The following is a 22,594-nucleotide window of genomic DNA, read 5'->3' as shown; positions in this document are numbered from 1 at the left end:
AAAGATAAAAAATACGGAAAAGAAAATCGGTTATTTATTTGTTTATTTATTTATTCTTTCAACTTATATTTTCAGACTGCCAAGAAATACATATCAAAAAATGAAGATGAAATGAAAAAAAAAAGAAAAAGAAAGTGTCGTAAAAAGGGATAGTGATGGATATTTGATGAGGTGAATTTCTTTTTTTTTTTTAAAGGCAAATAAACAAAATAGGTGGAACTGATATGAAAATTTAACAAATTTAGAACCACCACAGTGAAACAATAGTTTTCCTTTTTTTTTTTTTTTTTTTTTTGTTTTTGTTTTCTTTCTTCGTCTTCGTTTTTCCTTCTTCATTCATTCAACCTTTTTCAATTTGATATATGAATGATGATAAGAAGAGAATGGGATAATTAAAATGACAAATAAAAAATTAAAAAAATAATTGATGAAAATAAAAACAAAAAAAAAAAAGAGAGAGAAAGAGAAATTAGGTCGATAGAATTAATGTATATCAAAAACAGGAAAGCTGGTTATCCAGGAAGGCGGGACAATATCCGCCCGATATTAAACCTATAAAAAGACTTCCAGAAATATCACAAATCATATCAACTTTGATAAGACCAATACAGGAACAACAACAACAACAACAACAACAGCAGCAGTGGGATATCAGTACTACTATTATCACTACTGTTTATTTTCCTATTTCCTAATCATCCTCATTCGTACAATCATTAATTAATTATGCTTCGATTAATTAGCATATTAGTAGCATTTATTACTGTTGTAAATGCTATTCCGGTTGATAATGGTGTCGAAGGTGAACCAGAGATTGAATGTGGTCCAACATCAATCACTGTTAATTTTAACACTCGAAATCCATTTGAAGGTAACAAATTTTATTTCTAATATTTTATTTTACAATAATGAATTTAATTTAATTATTTAAAATAAAAATTTAGTTAATAAATTTTTTGCCAAAAAAAAAAAAGAGAACAAAATGAAAATAAGTAAAAAGAAGATAATCTTTTACAAGATTACTAAAATTTATAAATTATCATTTGAATAATTATGAAATTTAAATCTTTTTGGAAAATTTTTTTTAATTTATTATTTCAATAATTATAAAATTTAGCTTAATGCAAATATAAAAGTAGGATTAATTATTAAAGAAAAATTCTCATAAATTGTAAATTATTTTAGGACATGTTTATGTGAAAGGACTGTATGATCAACAAGGATGTCGCAATGATGAAGGTGGACGACAGGTAGCCGGAATTGAGCTACCGTTTGATTCATGTAATGTCGCACGTACACGTTCGTTAAATCCACGTGGAATATTTGTCACGACAACAGTGGTCATTTCATTCCATCCATTGTTTGTCACAAAAGTTGATCGTGCGTATCGTGTACAATGCTTTTACATGGAAGCTGATAAGACTGTTAGCACACAAATTGAAGTTTCCGAGATAACAACAGCATTTGCAACACAAATTGTACCAATGCCTGTGTGTCGATATGAGGTATTTTCTTTTTTTTTTTTCTTTTTTATTTAAATTTAATTTGTATGAAATTTTCTTTTTATTAATTGGACTCAAAAATTTTTTGTTTTTACTAAAAAAGAAAAGAAAGAAAGCACATACTTTATTGTTTTCCTATTAATGAATATTACTTCATCCTTTTTTTTTTTTTTCCTTATAGATTCTTGATGGTGGACCATCAGGACAACCGGTTCAATTTGCTACTATCGGACAACCGGTTTATCATAAATGGACATGTGATTCTGAAACAGTTGATACATTCTGTGCAGTAGTACATTCATGCTTTGTTGATGATGGTAATGGTGATAAAGTAGAGCTATTAAATGCTGATGGTTGTGCTTTGGACAAATTCCTACTTAATAATTTAGAATATCCAACAGGTATGTCTTTTTTATTATTGTTATTGCTATTTTTTGTTATTAACAATAATATTTAAGAGATATTTAATAATTTTTGTTATGAAAATTAATAAAAGATATGGTAGATTTTATTTAATTTAAACATTTTTCAGATTTAATGGCTGGACAAGAAGCACACGTATACAAATATGCTGATCGATCACAACTTTTCTATCAATGCCAAATTAGCATAACAATTAAGGAACCAAACAGTGAATGTCAACGACCACAATGCGCTGAGCCACAAGGTTTTGGCGCAGTTAAAACGCGCAATGGTGTTGCAGCTGCATCACGACAAGCTGCTGCATTTAGAGTGCTGAAAAAGAGAGATGTAAGAGATGAGAATGTTGTTGATGTACGTACCGATCTGAATACATTGGATATAAATGAAGAGGTTTGTTAATAATTTGTTCAAATTAATTTAAAATTTTCAATTTTAAAAATAAATAAATATTTCCCTTTGCTTTAAGATATTTTTAAATACAAAAAAAAGTGAAAGTTAAATAATATAACAATTTTCCTTATTCGAATTCTCCCTCTCTTTTTTTTTATCTTGTTTTTATTTATTTTCCTTTTAGTTTACTTCACTGCCAAATGCACTACGTCATCGATCATCATCACTCTTAGCACATGAAAATGGTCATCCGGTAATTGTCGCAACAATGACACAAGGTATATGCATGTCAGTGACCGGTTTTACACTTGCCGGTATGCTAATATTTATTATTGTTTCTGTTGCTACCATTGTTTCCATTACATTATTACGATCACATTCTACCAAAGTTTAAAATGTTATTAATGATATTACGCACCAATGTATTATCATTATTTGCTAGTCTTTTTTAATTTGAATTTAAATTAAAAAAAAAAAATAAACTACAATGTATATCCAGGATAGTTAATCCAATGGATCATTGTAATTAACAATTTGTTCATTTTTCTGTTTTATCAATATCATTTATCAGTTATGAGTAAGCTCTATGAGCTTTTCTTTTTTCAATCTCTCTCTCTCTCCCTCTCTCTTTCTTCTCATCTCTCCCAATTTTTTCTGAGGAAAAAAAGAAAATTAAATAATTGCAATTTTTTCTGAGGAAAAAAAGAAAATTAAATAATTGCATTAAAATTATGAAATGTAAATTTTGTTTGCTATGATAAATTAAAATTCCACAATCATGTAATTGATTCCAAGAAAAGAAAGAAATGAAACTTAACTATTATTTTCTTTTTTCTTTTCTTTCATTTTCTGTTCCTTTTTTTTTTTTTTTATTTGTAATTATTTTAAAAAGAAGAACAAAAGTAGAAGAAAAAAGAATTTTATCCGTTTTTTTTATCATTTTTGTGTAGAAACTAGGAATTAAAGCAACAATGAAAAGCAAAATAAATTTAAAAAACAAAAAAAAAGTTAAATTTTCTTCAGTTTTTCACTCTTTCTTCATCCTTAACTTTAAATTGTATAAGCTCCAAACTTTATCAATCATTTATCTTCTATCATATCAAGATAACACGACTTCAAATTTTATAATATTAGTGTTGATAGCAATTTTAGTAAACAAAAATATTGGTATGATTATTATAGCTAGTTTTACTATCATTAGTATCATTAATTTCATTAAAATTATCAAAATTATGAACGGAGAGAGTTAACAATAGGATGCATCCTAATTTTCTAATTGAAAGTTGATTTTTTTAAGCTAAAAAAAATTTCTTTCTCCTCTCAGTTTCAGGCTATTTATTATCCGAAACAGCCATCTTCTGCTTTCTTTTTTCTTCGTTATTTGAAAAGCGGAAAATTTTCATGAATAAATTACCCAAGAATAAAACAAATCTCGGAATAAAATTAATTTTTAACATTTTAATTTTTAAAATAACAAATTCTCCTTCAACTTTTTTCTCTTTTCCCTTTCCCTCTCTCTCTCTCTCTCTCTCTCTCTCTCTCCTTGTCATTCCTTCCTCTTAATGGTTCTCTTCAAAATAGCTGTAAACTGTAATTTTTGGAAATTATTTCTCATTTGTCTACTTTTTCTTTTTTGTTCTATTTTAATTAAACAATTAAAATTGCTGAATATATCTGAACATACTTAAATCATTTACTACTATAACTACAATTAACTACGATAACTGTAAATGAATTATTATCATACAGTAGCATAGCTTCATTACCATACCATACCACTGCAAAAATTTATCATCATACTGTAGCCGAACTTCATCATCTACTGCAGCTCATATCATCATACTGTAGCCCAACTTCACTATCATACTGTAACACAACTCATTTTCTCATCTGTTCATTCATTCCACAATAACATCAAACTTTTCGTATCTGTTTTAAAAAAAAGAGGAGATAAACTAAAAAAAGTCTTTCATTGGTTATATTATAATCATTTATGATATCTTTTTATCATATCAGTCAGTAATTTCCCTCCCAATATTTCTCAAATCTTTTATCATCTCGTTCTACTGCAAATCCTTAATGTCTCATTTTCTCTTATTTTGTTATTTTATGAAATATTTCATGAACAAATATATTTTTTTTTTATAGATACTGTATTATTATTATTATTATTATTGTGATATTATTATAATTATAATTATTATTATCACTGCTATTGTTATTTCATATCATTCATTCATCAAACTTTTAATATTTTATCTGCCTCAAGTTTTGTTTCAATTATATATACAGTTGTTATTTCTATTCTTCATTTTGTCGTCTTTTTTTTTTTTTTTTTCACATATCCCAACTTTCCATTATCATCTCTGATAATTTACTTATCATTAATCACTAATACTTTAGGGTATAGATTTTATGTGCAAGTAAACAAATGAAATATGTAATTTGTTATGAATTGTTATAATTACTTCTCATTTGAAAAGCTATTTTGACTGTTACAAACTTTTTTCTTTTTCCTTTCTTTTTCTTCTTGTATTTGTGAAAAAAGAAATTTACATTTTTTTTTCTTGTTTCTTACTTTTTCTATTTATGAAATAATAGATATTCTATGATAGGATTGTATAAGTTTATGGATAACAAAATAAACTATTTGTATAGTACGTTGACATTGACATTTTTTTCATCACAAAATTACAATATCAAAAAATTAACCTAACTTTAATTTATCTACCATGTGCAATGTACTGAATCAGAAGGGAGCAATAATTGATAATAATAATAAAAGCATTAGTAATAAAAATAATGATAACAAACATTACAAATTATCACATCACTTCGTTTTAATTTTAAAATTTGATCAAGGAAAAAAAAATTCATTCATTTGAAGTTTTAAAAGTGAAAGGGAGAGTAAGGGAGTAAAAAATTGAGCAAAATATATTACAATCATTATTTTATGACGGAGATAACTTCAATTTAATTAATTAAATTTCTGTAGATTAATTAGCAATATTTGATAATTCATTTGTTTAATTTTAAATTAAACAAGTATTCCGAAATACAAGTCAAATTTTAGTCAAGAAAAAAGTTGAAAACATTGAAAAGAACAATTCCAGAGGACAAAAAAAAACTAAAAATTTGTATGACAAAAAGGATTGTATTGAGAAAAAAATTTTTTTGATTCTTAATATTTAATTTAAAAATCACTTAAATATCTATTAGTAATGAAATAATTCGATAGAACTGTATAACAATTATATGAATAAAAGTCACACTGAAAAAAATGATTTAAATATGACTTAAAAAAAAAAAAAAACAAAAAATTTTTTTTGACCATTCACAGCAACAATAATGCCAAAAACACACTAATATGATTATTTAATTGATTGTAATATTAAAAAAAAATTTTTTTTAAAAAACATTTCCCCATTTATTCCATTACAGAAATTTAACAAAATATTACTGAAAACAAAAAATGAAGAATGAAGCAAAAATCTGATTTAATTTAATTTAATTTAGTTTAATTAAATGCGACATTTTTGTTTAATTTAAAATATTTCGTTTTTTTCCAAATTTGAAAAAATAAAAAGAAAAGAAAAGTAATGATGACAACATTCCATTGATTAAAAACAACCATTCAAAACAAAAAAAAATTTTTTTTTAAAAATCCTGAAATTAAATTTTCATTGAAAAAAAATCAAATTTTGATTTTAACTTGATTGTGTTATTTTAAATAAATTTATTCAGTATTAAAAACTATAGATCAATATTGAGTTCACGTCTAATCACGTACGTGATTTACTAGTTTCGACGGATTATTTATATTTATCACTCACTAATTCATTCTCATCCTTCACAAATTAGGAGATTTCATCAGTCGTTGCATCTAGTAATGATGCAAAACGATTGAAATCATCTTCTCATGAAATTAAGTTTCAGTAAAATTTATTGGTGTGGTATATTTTATTAGCATAGTAAATCTTATTTGTGTAGCAAATTTATTTAATAGTAATTAGCTTTGTAGCTTTGTAATATTATCATGTGACAGTGTATAATATATAAAATTAGTTAATAAGTGGTGGTATCAATAAAGCTTTTTCCGTAATATTATTTTTCATAAACGTATGTGATATTAATTTAAATATTTAATGGTTTATTAAAATTTTTTTTTGGTAGTGTATGAATTAAGATAGCGTAAAGCTAATTTTAGCATCGAAGTAATAAATAAATGACAATTTACTTATAGCACTACAACGGAGCTTATGAATGAAATGTGTAGTAAAAATGAAACGAAGAAATATATGTAATTAATGCGTGTTGTTAAAAATTTGAATAATTGATAGAGTTAAATATTGTTAATGTTGATATGCAATTGTAGCATCGATACGAAAATAGCCATTGCATTTTGCTTTATTTTGCAATGTTTGATTTATATAGTGAAGCAGGGAAAGTTATACAAAAGGCTCTAAACAAAGAAAAAAATATTCGAACTGCGATTTATGCAAGTAATTTTAAGGTATGTTTAATTTATTAGTTTCTTTTATAATTATATAAATTTGTTCCTTTTCTTTTTTCCTTTTTTTTTTCTCTTTCTCTTAGGTTTTCCGAATTTAAATTGAATTATCTTAGAACAAGAAACAATTATTGCGTTTATGCTGTGAAACATTGCGTTTTCGAAATTGTTTGGATAGAATATTGGAAGCGAAAGAATTGCATGATTTGATAACAGAATTGCATTTTGATCGTTACTTGTTGTATGTGTTACTATATGATCATATTTTCGGTCAAGGATTAAGCAAAGCTAAGAAAGTATATTCTAGCGCTATTTTGAAACGTGCAACATATATTGATCAACAAGTAAGTCGACTATGAAGTTCATTTTTCTTCTTTTTCTCTTCCTTTTTTAAATATTATACATTTTCAGTTACGGATGCAACTAGCAACATTTCATCTTTACAACTTTTATGTTTAGTTTCCCTTTAATCTGTAATGATTATATGAGTGTTGAATAAAACATATGAAAGTAGTATGAATGGCTTTTTTTTTTCCTTAGCATTTGATGATCTTAATTTCCTTATCATGTAGTGATTATATTTTTAATTTGCTTCTCATGTTTATGTCAGTTCATGTCAACTAGGGAAGATTATTCGTTTTATTTCATCCTTACTGCACATTATTTTTTATTTCTCTTTCTGGAGCTTTCTTCTTTGTTATGTAAGTTTGAAATTTTACTTGATAATGTTTACTGGTGATTTTTTAAGTTAGAAACCATGAAAGATATGATTGAAGAGGCAAAAGGATGTGTTGCACAACCGTCAACAGTCATTCAAAATCCGAGGTACGCAAGAGTGAACACACTAAAGTGGTCCTTTGATGAAGCATTGCAAGGTAATTCGTTTTTTTCATGGTATTTGAAATTTTAATACTAGTTTCAATTTAGCAAAATGTTTCAGCTTTGCAAGATGAAGGATGGAATATTTCGACTTTGGAGCCTCAGGAACATAACGATTGGTATAAGACCTCTGTCAGTTCGATGTTAAAAGATCAAGTTTACATTGACTGTCATGTTAAAGAATTGCTTCTGTTTCCTGCAAATACCGATTTGCATCAACATTGGATGGTTACGAGTGGATATTTATTATTGCAAGATAAGGTATACTTTTTTTATTTTGAAATTTATCGAAAATATGATTAATATTTTTGGTTTATCACATTAGTTTTACTTGAAGTTAATCTACAAGTTTTTGAACCTATGATATTAAAACTAAAAAGAAAAAATTGTTGGCATGATATTACTGCTTCTAAATTTCGTTGGGAAGCTGATCTGAAATTTGCTTGTATATTTCTTTAAAACATTCTGAACCAGGTTGTTTAACATAACTGCGAATGTTTTAATAAGTTTGCAGCAACTTCTGGAAATAAAATGTGTTTTTCTTTTCTTATTATAAAGCTGTCACCATATTAGTGATTAATTATCCAAGTTTAGTTTTGTATAATTATAAATAATTCGAAACCAGTAAATTGTGCATGTTTAGGCGAGCTGTCTACCAGGTTTAGTTTTAAATCCAAAAGCAGGAACTTGCATATTTGATATTTGTGCAGCACCTGGTATGAAGACTACACATCTAGCAGCACTGGTTCAAAATAAAGGGTGAACATTTTCATATGCTTTATTTATAAGTTTAATTCAATAGGTTCATATTTCATTCCTCAAAAATTAGAGAAACGTCCGTTTTCTACTTTTAGCAAAATTTGGGCAATCGATAAAGCAAGTGATCGAATTAAAACGTTACAAGTAATGGTCGAGAAAGCTGGAGCAATTAACGTTAGCACATGTTGCGGAGATTTTCTTCGTACTGATGTAACAAATGACAGATTTAATAAGGTATGTTTGATTTCTTCTACTTAATTTATTTAAACTGTTAAAATTTTGTTGTGGAGAAATAGGAAGTGATAATCAAATTATGATACAATTTGTTGTGCTTCTTATTTTTTATTGCATGTTTATCTTATTATTTGGTTATTAAAAAGCACTTTAATAGCAAAGAGTTATCAAATGTGATTACTTACTGTTTTTTCTACTAAAAATTTGCATTTCTGACCAATAAATTTTTATTCATTACATTATTCTTTTTTGATTATTTCACTTGCTAATATAGATCCGTTAAAAGGTACGGTATGCATTATTAGATCCGCCATGTAGTGGATCAGGAATTGTAAAACGTATGGATCAATTAATTGATGAGGAAGAAAGAGTAAACACTAACCGTTTGCGATCTTTATCAAATCTTCAGGTAAAATAACTAATGATTGTATTTGATGTTATAAAATTTATCGGAAATGTTTATGACTGAAATTTAGGAACTTTTGTTGTTTTGATTGTCCGTGAGATTCATGCGATATTCTTTTAGCCATATTAATATAGGCTTTGATCATACACTTTAGTAGATCTCATGGTTGAAGATTTTATAGTTTCATGCAATATAATCTCAGTTAGGGGTAAAATTCATTTGAGTAGTCCTCGATTATGTTATCTTTATGAAATATTTGAGCATATTGAAAGGGACATTATTTTCCAATTTTAGGCTATGCTTTTGAAACATGCAATGGGATTACCGAATTTGAAGAGAATCGTTTATTCAACATGTTCAATTCATGAAGAAGAAAACGAGCAAGTTATTGAGGAGGTTGCTAATCATTTCAATTTAGTTTCGTAAGCAAGATTTTTTGAAAGGAAATTACAGACAGGTTTTTTTTTTTTTTTTTTGGGAAGAGACGACTGATTCTAGTCTGCTTAAAAAGTTTTAAATGTGATGGATTGTAGTAGGAGAAAAATTTTCCTCAGATCACAAAAAAAAAAATTAAGTCATAAAAGAGAATCATTTAAATTAAAATTAAAAATAGGAATAGCGAAGTGTACTTATAATGCACTTTTTTTTAGATCCTTAACGACGAGTCTTTACGGACACATTTCGAACTGATAAAAGCAATGCCAGAATGGCCGCATCGAGGAAGAGCAAATTATTCATTCGGTGATAAATGTTTGCGAGCATTACCAGAAATTGATCTAACTAATGGATTTTTTGTTGCTGTTTTTAAAAGGCGGAAAATGTAACAGTTCATGGCGAATGTTTTGCTCTTTGATTCGCTATTGTTAGGAGAGTTTAAAGAATTCCGGAATTATTGACATAGTTCTTTCCTTCTTAACCGGTGCGGTACGTATAATTTAGAGTTTTAGGTAATTTTTTCTTTTTTGTTGTTAGTTGGAATGGTCAGACATTAAGTACACGAGTTAGCATTAAGAAAAGATTTAAGAAATTTTACGCATTTTGGTTAAATTATAAAATGTCGAGTCATGAAATTATCTTAACTCATGGTAATTGCAGGTTTTTTAAACTGGTAATTTTTTCATGGAAATATGCAGCTTATATTGTTGACATTTCTTGTTTTATTTCATACTGTTTATGTAATAAAATTGATTTTAATTTATTTTCACTCTTTTGAAAGAAAGCTTGTGTGCTACACATATTACTTTTTTCACATTTATATTTTCTGGGAACTTAGTAGTCGGAATACTTTAGCAGATTTTTTTTTTTTCAAATTACAAAATTACAGTATTTAATAATTGCTGTTTGTTTTAATTTATTAAAATTTTGAAAGCAGCAGTCAATTTCTTTATACAAGTAATTCTATATTTTTTTTTCTTAAATTTGATTTGTGAACTTATCAAAAATTTTTGTTTTACAGATATCAAAAAAAAGAAAAAGGACTACTAATTTATTATTTGGAAGGAATGGTTTGTGTACCGTGTATATTGTTACCTGTACTTTTGGCATTATACATCAAATTTATTCAACCGATTGTATTTCGATTCTTGCCAGAATCATGGAGGACAACATTTGATGCACTGCTGTATCCCACATGTCCAATTCAGATTCCTACAGCTTCTGCTGAAGATGCTACTACTGTTGCTGCAGGCAAAAGTGTCAAAGTTGATGGTGAAAATGTTCAAAAGGAGTTAGATAATTATGATAATTGCACTGATAGTAGCAAGAAAAATAAATAACTTTTATCGATGATTTATTAGTATTTTTTTTAAATGACTTTTTTTTCTTTTTTAATTATATCATTTATTTCTCTTCATTTTATTGTATTATTGCTTCTCGTGGTAATATAATATTTGCGTAATTTTAAAAAGACATATTTGTTCATCTCTAGATTGCTCTTTTTCAAGTGTTCAAAATGAATTGTTGTCTAGGGAATCAGTAAATAGAATGATTTCTTTTACTGTGTAAATATGATAGAAGACATATTGTTTACATACATTTTGACTTTTTGATATAGTTTTTATGCTTCTTCTGGATATTCCACCTTGAAATTTTGAAATTTTTAAATTTATTATTTTTAATTAAATCTCTAGAAAAAATGTACATGAATATTAGTAAATGGTATGTTGGATGAAAGGAAAGTAGTAATATATTTTGAATAATATAGGGACTGCTCCGGTTTCTTTTTTCTAAAATATTATTTTATGGTGTAATGTGATTACTCTGATTTTGATTTAAGTTTAGCAATCATTTCGATGAAAAATTATGCATTAATTGTTTTGTTTTATAATCAATTATTACATTTATAATTTGAATTGTTTATTAAATGTTTCGAAAATGATTTCAAATTGGTAGCAATTGAAGGAAATTTTTTCATCAAAAAAAACTGAAATGTTAAGTGACCAATATGTTATAAATATTAGAAATATCAAACAAATAACATATTTTCTTCTATCAATTTGTACTGCTTGGCTACGAATGATTAATGTTTATCATTTGAATTTTTGATGGAAATGGAATTAAATTTGGGAAAGCAGGTTCTTTTTTTATTACCGGCGAAATAAGAAGTTCTACCATTTATCAATTTCCAATTTAATCATTCAAAAATTAGCAAGAGAGATATGGATAATACTGATATCATTGAGTTGATGACGTTTAAATTTCAGTTTCTCAACATTTTCTTAAAATATAAAATTAGGGAATTTCATAACTGTGAAAGTTTTTCAAAAGTTTTTCTTTTCCATCTAATTATATAAATTTCTTTTTCAACGCTGAAATTGAAATTGATTGGGCATATATGCAAATAATCGTTTATCTAAAAAATTTTCATATTTTAAGAATGCTTTTTATCACCTTCCAACCTACTATTATTTATTTATAAATTTCAAATATTCAATTTTTGAAAAAAAAATTTTTTTTTTTTCATTTTCTATTATATTCAAATGAAAAAAATAAATGAACAAACAAATAATCAATGATTGATGATAACTGAGAGAAATATGAATGATTTTCTTCTTCATTTAGTCATTTTGTATGTAAATGATTGAAATGGAGTTAAAATATAATTTGTAAGAAAAAAATTGAATCGATCAAATTTTTATATATTAATTTTTTTGTATATTAAATAGTTTTGTATACTATATATTTATAAATTTCAAATATTCAACTTTTGAAATTAAATATTAAATTTTTTTTTTTTGAAATTAAATATTAAATTTTTATCAATTAATATTTCAATTTTTTTTTTTTCTGAGAAAATGCCGAAATTTTTAGCTTACTAATTTTCATTTTCAATGAAAATTATTAAAATTTTAAAGATTAACAAAAATAATCTCCTTCTGTTTTTCTTTTCTTTTGCCTTTTTTTTTTTTTTTGTTTTCGATATTGTGATTTTAAGAATTTTTTTTTTCTTTTCATTCTGATAATTTGTCTTAAAAAAAAGAAAACAAAAAAGGAAAAGAAAACTTTTTGAAATTAAATAGTAATATTCTTTTTTCTATATTCTTACTTTTTTTCTACCAAAAAAAGAAAAAAAAAAAACTTCATTTTAACTTTTTTTTTTTATCGCTGATTATTCATTCTTCGTTTCAATAAATTTTTTCTTCTCATTCCATTTCATCTTTTCCCATTCCTTAATTTATTCAAAAGAAAAAAAAAAAATTCGATTTTTCTTATCACACAGATTTATACTTTAGCATTTCGTCGTTTTCTTCTTTTTTTTTTCTTTCTAACGCATTTTTTTTTCCTAAAGTTTTTTCTTTTTTAATTAGATTGAAAAAGAGAAAATAAAATTCTCTTGAAAAAATGCAAAAAAAAAAAGTAAAAAAATTAAAAAAAAAGGAACCGTAAAATTCATATTTAAAAAGATTTAATTTACTTATGAAAAAAGAAGCTTATGGTTCTCTTTTTTTGTTTTAAAAAAAAAAAAAAATTTTATTAAATTAAAGATGAGAATTACCTATCGCTTATCATTTTATGCTTAGCATTGTGATAATTTAGTGATAAGTGAAATAAATGAATGTTTTCTGATATTTAATATAAATGTTTTCTATCAGTGTTAATATAATATTAAATAAACAAATTTATGGAATATAGCATGGAAAAAGTAAAATTTTTTTGACAAATGGAATTTATCATAATTAAATTAAATATCTAATTATTGTATTATTTTCTTATACAATTATTGTTGCATTTCATATTATTTATTTATTATTTTAAAAGTTTGTTTATATACAAATTATATGTTTATTTTGCAATGCAGATGTTTACACTCATAGTTCAAAAAAAAAAAAAAAAAAATAAAAATAAATATGTTTAATTTTTTCCATAGAAAAAGAAATACATTTTTCTTTTTTTAAAAAGATAAAAATTGAATATATTTATTTGAATTGAAATATAATTAGTTTATCTAATAATAATAATAATAATAATGATAATATTACAATGAATTAAATTATATTTGATTTCGCAGTTAAAACTATCAGTGCAAATACATATATTTCTTTTTTCATTTTATGAAATTTAACACTAATGAAATTTAACGCTAAAGGATTTAAATTTTTAAATCTTAATTCTATAAAAATTTGTAAAAAGATTTTTTAAGAAATATTTCTTTCCTACACATAATTAATAATTTACTTTCAGTTTCAATTTCTCTTTGCAATTGCATTTCATAGTCAAATGAAATGAGAATTTATCATTTTTTTTTCTTTTTTTTGCAAATTAATAAGAATATATTGCTAATTGTATTTTTCAAAAAAAAAAAAAAAATCTAAAAAATAATAAAATTTAAAAATTTAATTTTATCAATGCAAAAAAAAAGAAAAGAAATGTTAGGACAAATTGAAACTAAATCAATTTGTAAAATTTCTTACCAATTAATTGTAAAAATTATCTTTATAACATCTTAATCATTCATATCTCTTCTTTTCATCTCTTCTTCTCTTCATTTTTTCTCTCTCTCTCCCTCCCTGATAAGATGCAATGAAAAGAAAAATGAAAACGAGGATATTGATATGAGATATATTAAGTTTAATAAGATAAAATGAAGATCATAAAGATATAATTGAAATGAACTGACCTAAATTTCAATAAAATCAAAATATGACTGATAATTTTATAGATGAATCATTCGTATTAATATTATAAATTCTCTCATAATTTCATCCTATCATTTCAACAGAATTAATTCTTTTTATAAATGATAATCATTAGATTAAATTATTTTATAATATTTATTTATTTTTTTTCACATAAATAATTCCAAAAAAAAAAAACTACGAACTTATAATTTTATCAATTTGATATTGCAATTTGATATTGTAAAAATTAATTATTTCTTCTTTTTTTGTTATAATTATTAATTTATCGTTTAATTTCATATTTATTTTTTCCCTTTTTCTCTTTTTTTTTTCTATTTTATACAAAATATTTTAAAAAGGAAAAAAATTTTACATGCTGAAATTTTCATAATGAATTTCATATTTCATTTCTGACATTAAAATTTTATTACTATTATAACAATCATTGAAATTTCATTTTTTCCTAGCATATCAAATTAAATTGTGCCATTTATACATTTCATATTCATTTTATTGTTACTCAGTCATTTCATTTCAAATTATTTCTCAAAGTATTTTCGCAATTTATAATTTTTAAGTTATAAAATGTGATAAATTATTTCTAAATTTCTCACTCAATCATTATTTTGATTGCATACTAATATATTTCATGGAAAAATGAAGTAAATTTGATCAAAAAAAAAGTGAGAAAAAAATTCAATTTTAAATTTATTTTAAGCATTTTAAATTTGATAAGTAAAAGAAAAGAAAAATCAGTGAAATGATTCAGTAAGAAAAAAAAAAAAACACAAAAATTTCAATTATTTATAAATTAGTTGGAAAAAATTATTTAATTAAACTAATCTTAAATAACATTAATGATATTATTTTTATGATATTAATGATAAAAAATATACATTGTAATAATATAAATACGAAACAAATTTTGGTCCAAAAAATTTTTTCAAATTTAATTTAGAGATAACAAATTCACCCTATCAAATAAAATTATTATTATTCACTATTATTATTAATATTATTACTTACTACTGCTATTATTATTATTAATATTTATTATTATTATTTACTATTACTATTATTATTTATTATGATTTTGTCGTATAAACTCATTGTATCCAATAAAATTATTATTATCTACTATTATCAATAATATTATTACTTACTACTGCTATCATCATTATTATTTACTTCTGTTTATTATCATTATTATTATTGTTTACCATTATTAATACTATTATTTCATTCTTTTCAAAAATGCTTCAAAATAACAAATTTGTTTGTATTATTTTTCTTTCAACAATTCGTTTCAATTGTGTAAAAAAAAAATTTTTTTTTTTTTTAAACTTTTATATCAAATAACATTAAAATAGTGAAAATATTTGCTACTATTTTTAAATTTTTGCCATGCAATCAACTAAAAATGTTAGAATAACAAAAAAAATTTTTTTGCATTTTTTTTTCTAAAATTTTATCAAATATTTTGTACTTTTCGAAGTGAAAAAAAAGCGAAAACTGAGGAAATGAAAGCAAAAAAAAAGAAAATATAAACATTTGATGAATTTCTTTGTTAGATAATAAACAAAGCAGATGTTTTCAATCATTTCATCCCACTTTTTTCTCCTCCTCCCCTTTAGTTTACATATTAATCTTAAAATTTACTCTGTGTAATGAAACATATGGTATTTTAATTGTAACTAATAAAGATTTTAACGAAAATTTCTCACATTATTCGAGATTCCGGTTCAACTTTACATATATATGAAATTAAATTGGAATTTAAATTTTTTTATTCTATGCAAAATTCAAACAGAAAAAAAACACATTAAAATGACTTATCAGAAAGAAAAAAAAAAAGGGTAAAAAATTTTTGTATCAAAAAAATATGTATATTAAATTATAATTATTTTTAAAAAATACTAAAAAAATATTTATGCATAACTAAATTAAAAAAAACTAAAAAATTGTTTGTGTACAACTAAATTAATTAATAAATATATGTATTTTTTTGGAAAAATTTTTTAATATAAAAACATATATATATATATTAATACATGTAAAATTCAATAAATAAAGTTTAATATATATATTAAATACTTAATATATTATATATTAAATACTTAAAATGATTTTATAGGAAATCATATATTAATTAAAATAAGCTAATATTTGCAATAGTGATTGTTTACTTGTCATAAAACCAATTAAATATTTTATTGCTTTATTTGCAAATTTTTTCGTTTTTTCGTTTTTCTTTTTTGTCTTTTGTAAAAATTTTAAATAATTTAAAAATAACATAAGGAAATAAATTAAAAGTTTCAGTAGCTTAAAACAACAAAAATAATAAATAATAAATGAGAGTGATTTAAAATATCTTTTAACATAAATAAAAAATAAACTTAAGAAGGGAGAAGAAGTTTGAATTATGATATTTTATTCATTGATAAATAATAATGATAAGCAACAACAACTGTTAATGCATTCAATTAATTGACACTAAATTTCCTGTCTAGCAGTGTATTAAGAAATTAAGGAAGGAAATTTGAGATAAAATTCATTTTAATTAGCATAATTGGTTGGCAATGAATGGTAAAAGCACTGATTAAAACTTTTCATTGTTTACTTTTTTTTTTTTTGCAATCTTTTTCAAAATATTTTGAAAAAATGTTTAATTTCAAATTTATCAGTTTTTTTTAAAAATGTTTTTAAGTGTTTTTTTTTTTAATTTTTTCTTTAAATATATGTATATTTTGCTGTTGAAAATTTTGTTTACAATTTTTTTTTTAAATTATTGTAATTTGTTTACCTAAATTAATCATCACTTTTCTTACTTACAAATTAATTTTACTTATGATAAGTTAATCGTTTTTAATGAATTTAAATGTTTCAATGAAATTTATAAACATCACAATTTTTGAAGCAGAATAATTCTGTTACGTTTAACTGATAAATGATTGATAACTATCAAAATTTAACTGATAGATAATTGATGATTGGAATTTCATTATTAATTCATATTCTTTATTTTGCTATTTTCTTTAGAAACCTTATCAATAATTTATAATTTGATAGTGAATATGATAATTTACTAAATTAAACTAAAATATGATAAGTTTTTTTTTCTATTATTACCATTTGAATAGAATTTGAAATAAATTTTCATATTTTTTCTTTTTTTCTTGTTAACAAACTTTTTTGTTTATATCGAATTATTATATAATTTTTTCAATTTCATTTGCAAAAATTAATGGAAAACATTTACACTTTTATTTGCAAAAATTTTTTCTTTCCATAATTTTGCATATTTATTTATTTTTTTCTGTTTTAATTGTGTCATTTAAAATGGACAAAATGAGCTTTTAAAATGTCCTTTTCATTGCTTTGATAAATTTATTAAATTTTGTTGAAAATAATTTATATAAGATAAATTTTTTTGTTTGTTTACTTTTCTCTTCATGATATTGTATGGTAATAATTGACATTTCGAATAATTTTATTTTGATTTTGATTTTTTCTTCAATTTTTTTTTTAAAGAATTTCTTTTCATTAGGAATTTTTTTTTATGCCATTTATTAACTTAGATTTTTTTAAACCAATTATTTTATTTATTTCATTAAATTTAATGACCTTAGTACTTCATTTATATTTAAAAAATTTTTTTGCTTATTTATTCTTACAGTATTTTCAGTTCTAATTTTTTTTTTAACAAATTAATAAATTCCATTTTTTTAATTAATATTCCGTTGTTTTCTTTTTTATTTTATTTCGTTTTTTTTTTGTGTTCTTTTTATTTTTCTGTTGTCATTTTATAAATAACAAATAAAATGAAATTGTTATAAAATAACTTTAATTAATAATAATAAAAATAAATCGCTAATCTTTTTTTTTCTGTTAATTTTAAAACAACACAAATAGAATGGTAGAAAAATGTTTAAATTATATCACAAATAATTAAAATGATTTAATTTCACTTTGATTCAGTTTTCGAAATTTAATTTTTATAAATATTTTTGAGGGCATAAAACATTTTAAGTAATTTTGTGCTCAAATTATTTAAGCAAATTTAAGTAATAATTTGAAGTTTGAAAATAATTTTTTCCTTTCAGTTCTATTTATTTTTCATTTATTTATTTATTTATTTTTTTTTTTTTTTTGATATATTAGATTAAATTTTGATAAAATATTGATTCATTCCCTATTTTTTTCAATTTTACAATCCATTTCTTTTTTTTTTTAATAAAATTTTATAAAATTTGGCATTAAGTATTGTCATTTGCTGTCATTTTATTATAATTCATTCATTACATTTATTTACTAAATTTTAAAAATGCAAAAACTTTAAAGTGTTAAATTTATTATTTTTAGCAAGAAAGCTGATTAAATTTTAGAAAATAAAAATTAAAATATGCAATAATTTGTTTTTCCGTTTTTTCAATTTTAATGTTTACATATATTCAAAAGTAAACAAATAATTTCTGATCATTTTCAAATCAATAAATTTCTATTAAATAACAATATTTTTTGAGAAAAAAAAAAACAAAAGGAGTCAAAAGAAAGGAAAAGAACTAATCAAATTTGTTAATGATAAATAAAGAAAAATTGATAACTTATTTAAACTTATTTAAATATAAAAATTAAAAAAGAGAATTTTTCAACTTCTATAATCAAACAGTCAACAATAAATTGTTTAAATAATTTAATCATTCAATTCTTTAGCACTTTTCTTTTTTTTCTGTCTTTTTGATTACCAAAATTTATTCTTTTTTGCTTTGATTTTTTGATCTGCAATATTTTATTGTCTTTTTTTTTTATTTAAAAATACAATCAAACTTTGTTTTTTTTTTATTTTAAAATTAAATCAAAGTTTGTGGATCGCATTGTATTAAAATATGAAATAATAATTACTTTTCGTCCTTGAAAGTAGTTCAATTGAAATCAAAAAAAAAGTTGTTGAATAAATTTTTTTTTTAACTAAAAGAATGGAAAAAAATATGAAGAAAATGAAATGTCAAAAAGAATTAAAAGTTAGATCATTTTAAATTAAAATTTCCTTTTAATTTATATTTATTTTGATCATTATCAACATTATTTATTTTAAATTAAATTTCATTTCTATTCATTTGTTTGTTTTTTCCCAACAAAACAAGAAAACACTTTTATTAGGTCAACCACTGCAATTACTCAACTTTTTTTCACATATTTTTCTATTTTTTCTTAATTTCATTATTAATTATTTATTATCAAATATTATCATTTAATGATAATAACCTATCACTGATAATATATTTAAACAAATACACATGCACATCACACTTATTTTCATTATTCCTTATTGTAGTAAGTACTATTCACCGTTATATAATAAAAAATTTATGTTATGGTTACAAACAAGCAAATAGATAGATAAATAAGTAAACAGGCTAATAAATAAATAAATAAATTTATATATTTTATTCATTTCTAATTTCATTTATCACCGATTTGTAATTTTTTTTTTATAATAATAAATAAATGAACAAATAAACAAAACAAATAAATAAACAAATACATATGTCATAAATAATAATAAATACATGCTAATTTTTTTATCATTTCTATTTTTTTTTTCAATTTTCTAATTTCTAATTATCATTTCTAATTCATTCCTAATTTAACTTTTTTAATCTGCTTGCAGATATTCCCTTTTGGTAAAAAATAAATGAATAAACAGATAAATAAATAAGTATTATACTAATTTTTTCATTACTTCTAGTTTTATTTCTTTTTAAATCTATTTTAAAATTTATAATTAGTCATACTAATTTTATTATTTCTAATTTTATTTTATTTTTTTCTGAAACCTATTTGCTAAGATTACATTCTTTAGTAAAAGGAAAAAAAACGAGGAAATATATGAGAAAAAAAAAAGAAAGAAAACGGAAGTAAATAAAAACAATCATTGAATAAAAAACTTCTTTGCAAAAAAAAAAAAAAAAAATGAAACGTAAATGCCAAGAAATGAAATTTCTGAAAAAAAGAATTTTTCTTCCTTTCTTTTTTTCTCTTTTTGTGATAGAAATTAGAAATAATTATTAATTAGAATGAGTGAAAAAAAAAAAAAAGAAAATTTTAGCAACGAAATAGTTAGAATGAAAAACGTAAAAAAGTTTTAAATTAAACTTTTACAAATTTATTACACTTTTCTGCTTCTCTCACTTCTCTTTCAGCGTTGTATGAAATTTAAAATAAATTTTGCTAAGCTAAGCTAAGCATTTAACAAAAAGCTATCACCTGTGTCTGTCTGTGTCTGTGTGTGTCGTTTATGTTTACTTTGTGGTGGTGACTCATTATTGTTCGAGTAACGACGACTGATAATGACAAGTTATTTATCACCGTTACCATTGTATCCTTTTCCAGGGTTAGTTATTTTTATGGAAAAAATTTCAAATTATTCTAATTCTATTTTTTTCTTTTTTTTTTTTCATTTCAAATTTATCATTAAATTAGTATTAAGTTGTAGAAAAACTTGCAATTTAAATTATTTAATTTTAATTTTTTTCTTTTCAATTTATTACTACTACTAAATTATTATTCAATTATTGTAAAATTAAAATCATTTAATTTAATTTTTTCTTTTCAATTTATTGCTAAATTATTGTCCATTAATGGCAAAATTTGCAATTTAAATTAAATTTTGTTTATGTAAACAACAATAATTATTATTTATATAGTTACTATTTATGCAAAATAACAATGAGTAATGGTTACCATCTATTGTCATTTTCAAGCGTTAGTTTATTTTATTTTTATTTTTTTTTTTTTTGTAAATTGTTTTTTTTTTCATTTTTTCTTTTTGTTTTGTCCTAATTTGAATAAAAATTATTATTATTTATCTAATTTCTAATTTTATTTTGACAAAACAAAAATTATTAATTTGAATTTATTACAATTTTTGTAAATAATAATGAGTAGCTATTTATAGCTACTTATTATTATTAATTAATTTTACTACAAATACATTTTTGTATTCCTTGTTTTCTATATTTTTTAAAAATTTAGAATATAATTATAAATTTTTAATTAATGACAAAAAAAGAGGAAAATAAAAATTATATTGAAAATATATTAATTTAGTGCAATGTTTATCACATAAAATTATAAATTATTTATTTTTCTTTTCCATTTTTTTTTTTCATTCATTCTTTTTTTTTTTTTGTTATCAGTTAAAAAATTTCACTTATTTGTAATTTAGTTACTAATATTTTGAAAGCTTATCACACTTTATCACTTGCACTTCTTTCTCATTCATTTTTCACTGCCTTTCACTGTTTACATTTTAATTTCTGTGTAAGAAAATTTTTCAACAATTTAAATTTCACTAAATTATCATAATAAAGCATAAATATATCAAATTTATTATAAAATAAAGAAATAAAGTAAATAAATTTATAACAATTCTGAAAGTTGTGAAAAAAAAAAGAAAAATTAAAAATTTTAGCAAAAAAATTTTACATTGCAGTGATTTTTTATTCAAAATTTGCTTTTTAAAAGGAAAAGTTAATTTTTTTTTCTTTCCTTGCATTATATTTTTTAAGTAATATTTAAAGTTAAGTAAAATTAGCAAACTTAGAAAAAAAATTGTTGGACTTAGGCTTAGGCCTAGGCTTAGGTTTATTTTTTTTGAAAATTTTTTATTAAATTCATTTTAGCAACATTTTACAGATAGTAGTGCCATAGTTTATCAATTATTCGAAATGAAAATTATATAAATTTTTGACAATTAAAATCAATTTTTTTCATTTTTTTAATAGCAAGTTGCAAATTTAATAAGTGTTTTTCAAGTATTTAAATTTCTATAAATTCTAATAATTCGATTATACATTTGCAAGCATAATCGAATAGCAAATTTAATTATTGTTTCATGTTAACAAATAATTAATATTATTTTGTATCATTTAATTAGCAAAGATTAACCAAATTAAAAATTTTAGATCTTTTAAAATTGATTTTTTTTTTTATGCATATTTAAAACAATTTGTTTTTCTATTTTTTTTGTTTGTTTGTTTTTTTTTTGAATTTTTTTCTTTTAAATTTCTTGTTTTACTCACATTTTTGAATTGTGCAAAACGGCAAAAAAAAAAATAAAATAAACGTAGTTTAGTTTTAATTTAAAACGAATGAAATGTTTGAAATTTTTAACGAAAGAAATTGTTAGAAACCGGTTTTAAAATAATGTCTCATTCATTTTACAGAAAAATCAAGCAGCTCAAATTTGCTCATTCGTTGTGCAATAAATTCATTCTTTTTCATTCGGTTGCTGATTAATTTAATTCTTTAAAAAAAATTCCATCAATTTAATTAAAATAGAATTTTAATTAGCATTATTTTAAATTTTAAT

At 22.3% G+C, this 22,594-nt stretch overlaps 3 protein-coding genes across 3 annotated transcripts; all 3 read left to right on the top strand.

Annotated features, from left to right (window-relative positions):
- Nucleotides 1–726: 726 nt before the first annotated feature.
- On the top strand, nt 727–2,709 carry Bm2821 (cuticlin 1 precursor, putative; the record flags this gene model as incomplete). The annotated part of the gene is made up of 5 exons (XM_001892181.1): nt 727–871; nt 1,186–1,505; nt 1,684–1,903; nt 2,035–2,315; nt 2,500–2,709. 5 exons carry the CDS (start codon nt 727–729, stop codon nt 2,707–2,709), a joined length of 1,176 nt encoding a protein of 391 aa, XP_001892216.1.
- Nucleotides 2,710–6,732: 4,023 nt separating this feature from the next.
- Bma-nsun-5 (putative 56.2 kDa protein in UME3-HDA1 intergenic region, putative) lies at nt 6,733–9,927 on the top strand (the record flags this gene model as incomplete). The annotated part of the gene is made up of 9 exons (XM_043079492.1): nt 6,733–6,828; nt 6,942–7,169; nt 7,574–7,700; nt 7,766–7,965; nt 8,348–8,463; nt 8,559–8,697; nt 8,984–9,106; nt 9,398–9,499; nt 9,754–9,927. The coding sequence occupies 9 exons, from the start codon at nt 6,733–6,735 to the stop codon at nt 9,925–9,927; spliced, it is 1,305 nt and encodes a 434-aa protein (XP_042935426.1).
- Nucleotides 9,928–10,605: 678 nt separating this feature from the next.
- Bm3430 (uncharacterized protein) lies at nt 10,606–10,878 on the top strand (the record flags this gene model as incomplete). The annotated part of the gene is made up of 1 exon (XM_001892179.1): nt 10,606–10,878. One exon carries the CDS (start codon nt 10,606–10,608, stop codon nt 10,876–10,878), a length of 273 nt encoding a protein of 90 aa, XP_001892214.1.
- Between the last annotated feature and the right edge of the window lie 11,716 nt (nt 10,879–22,594).

Source organism: Brugia malayi, assembly GCF_000002995.4.
Source record: "Brugia malayi strain FR3 genome assembly, contig: Bm_v4_Chr2_contig_001, whole genome shotgun sequence".
Classification (NCBI taxonomy): domain Eukaryota; kingdom Metazoa; phylum Nematoda; class Chromadorea; order Rhabditida; family Onchocercidae; genus Brugia; species Brugia malayi.
Note: the sequence above shows the minus strand (reverse complement) of the source record. Positions and strands in the feature narration are given on the sequence as shown.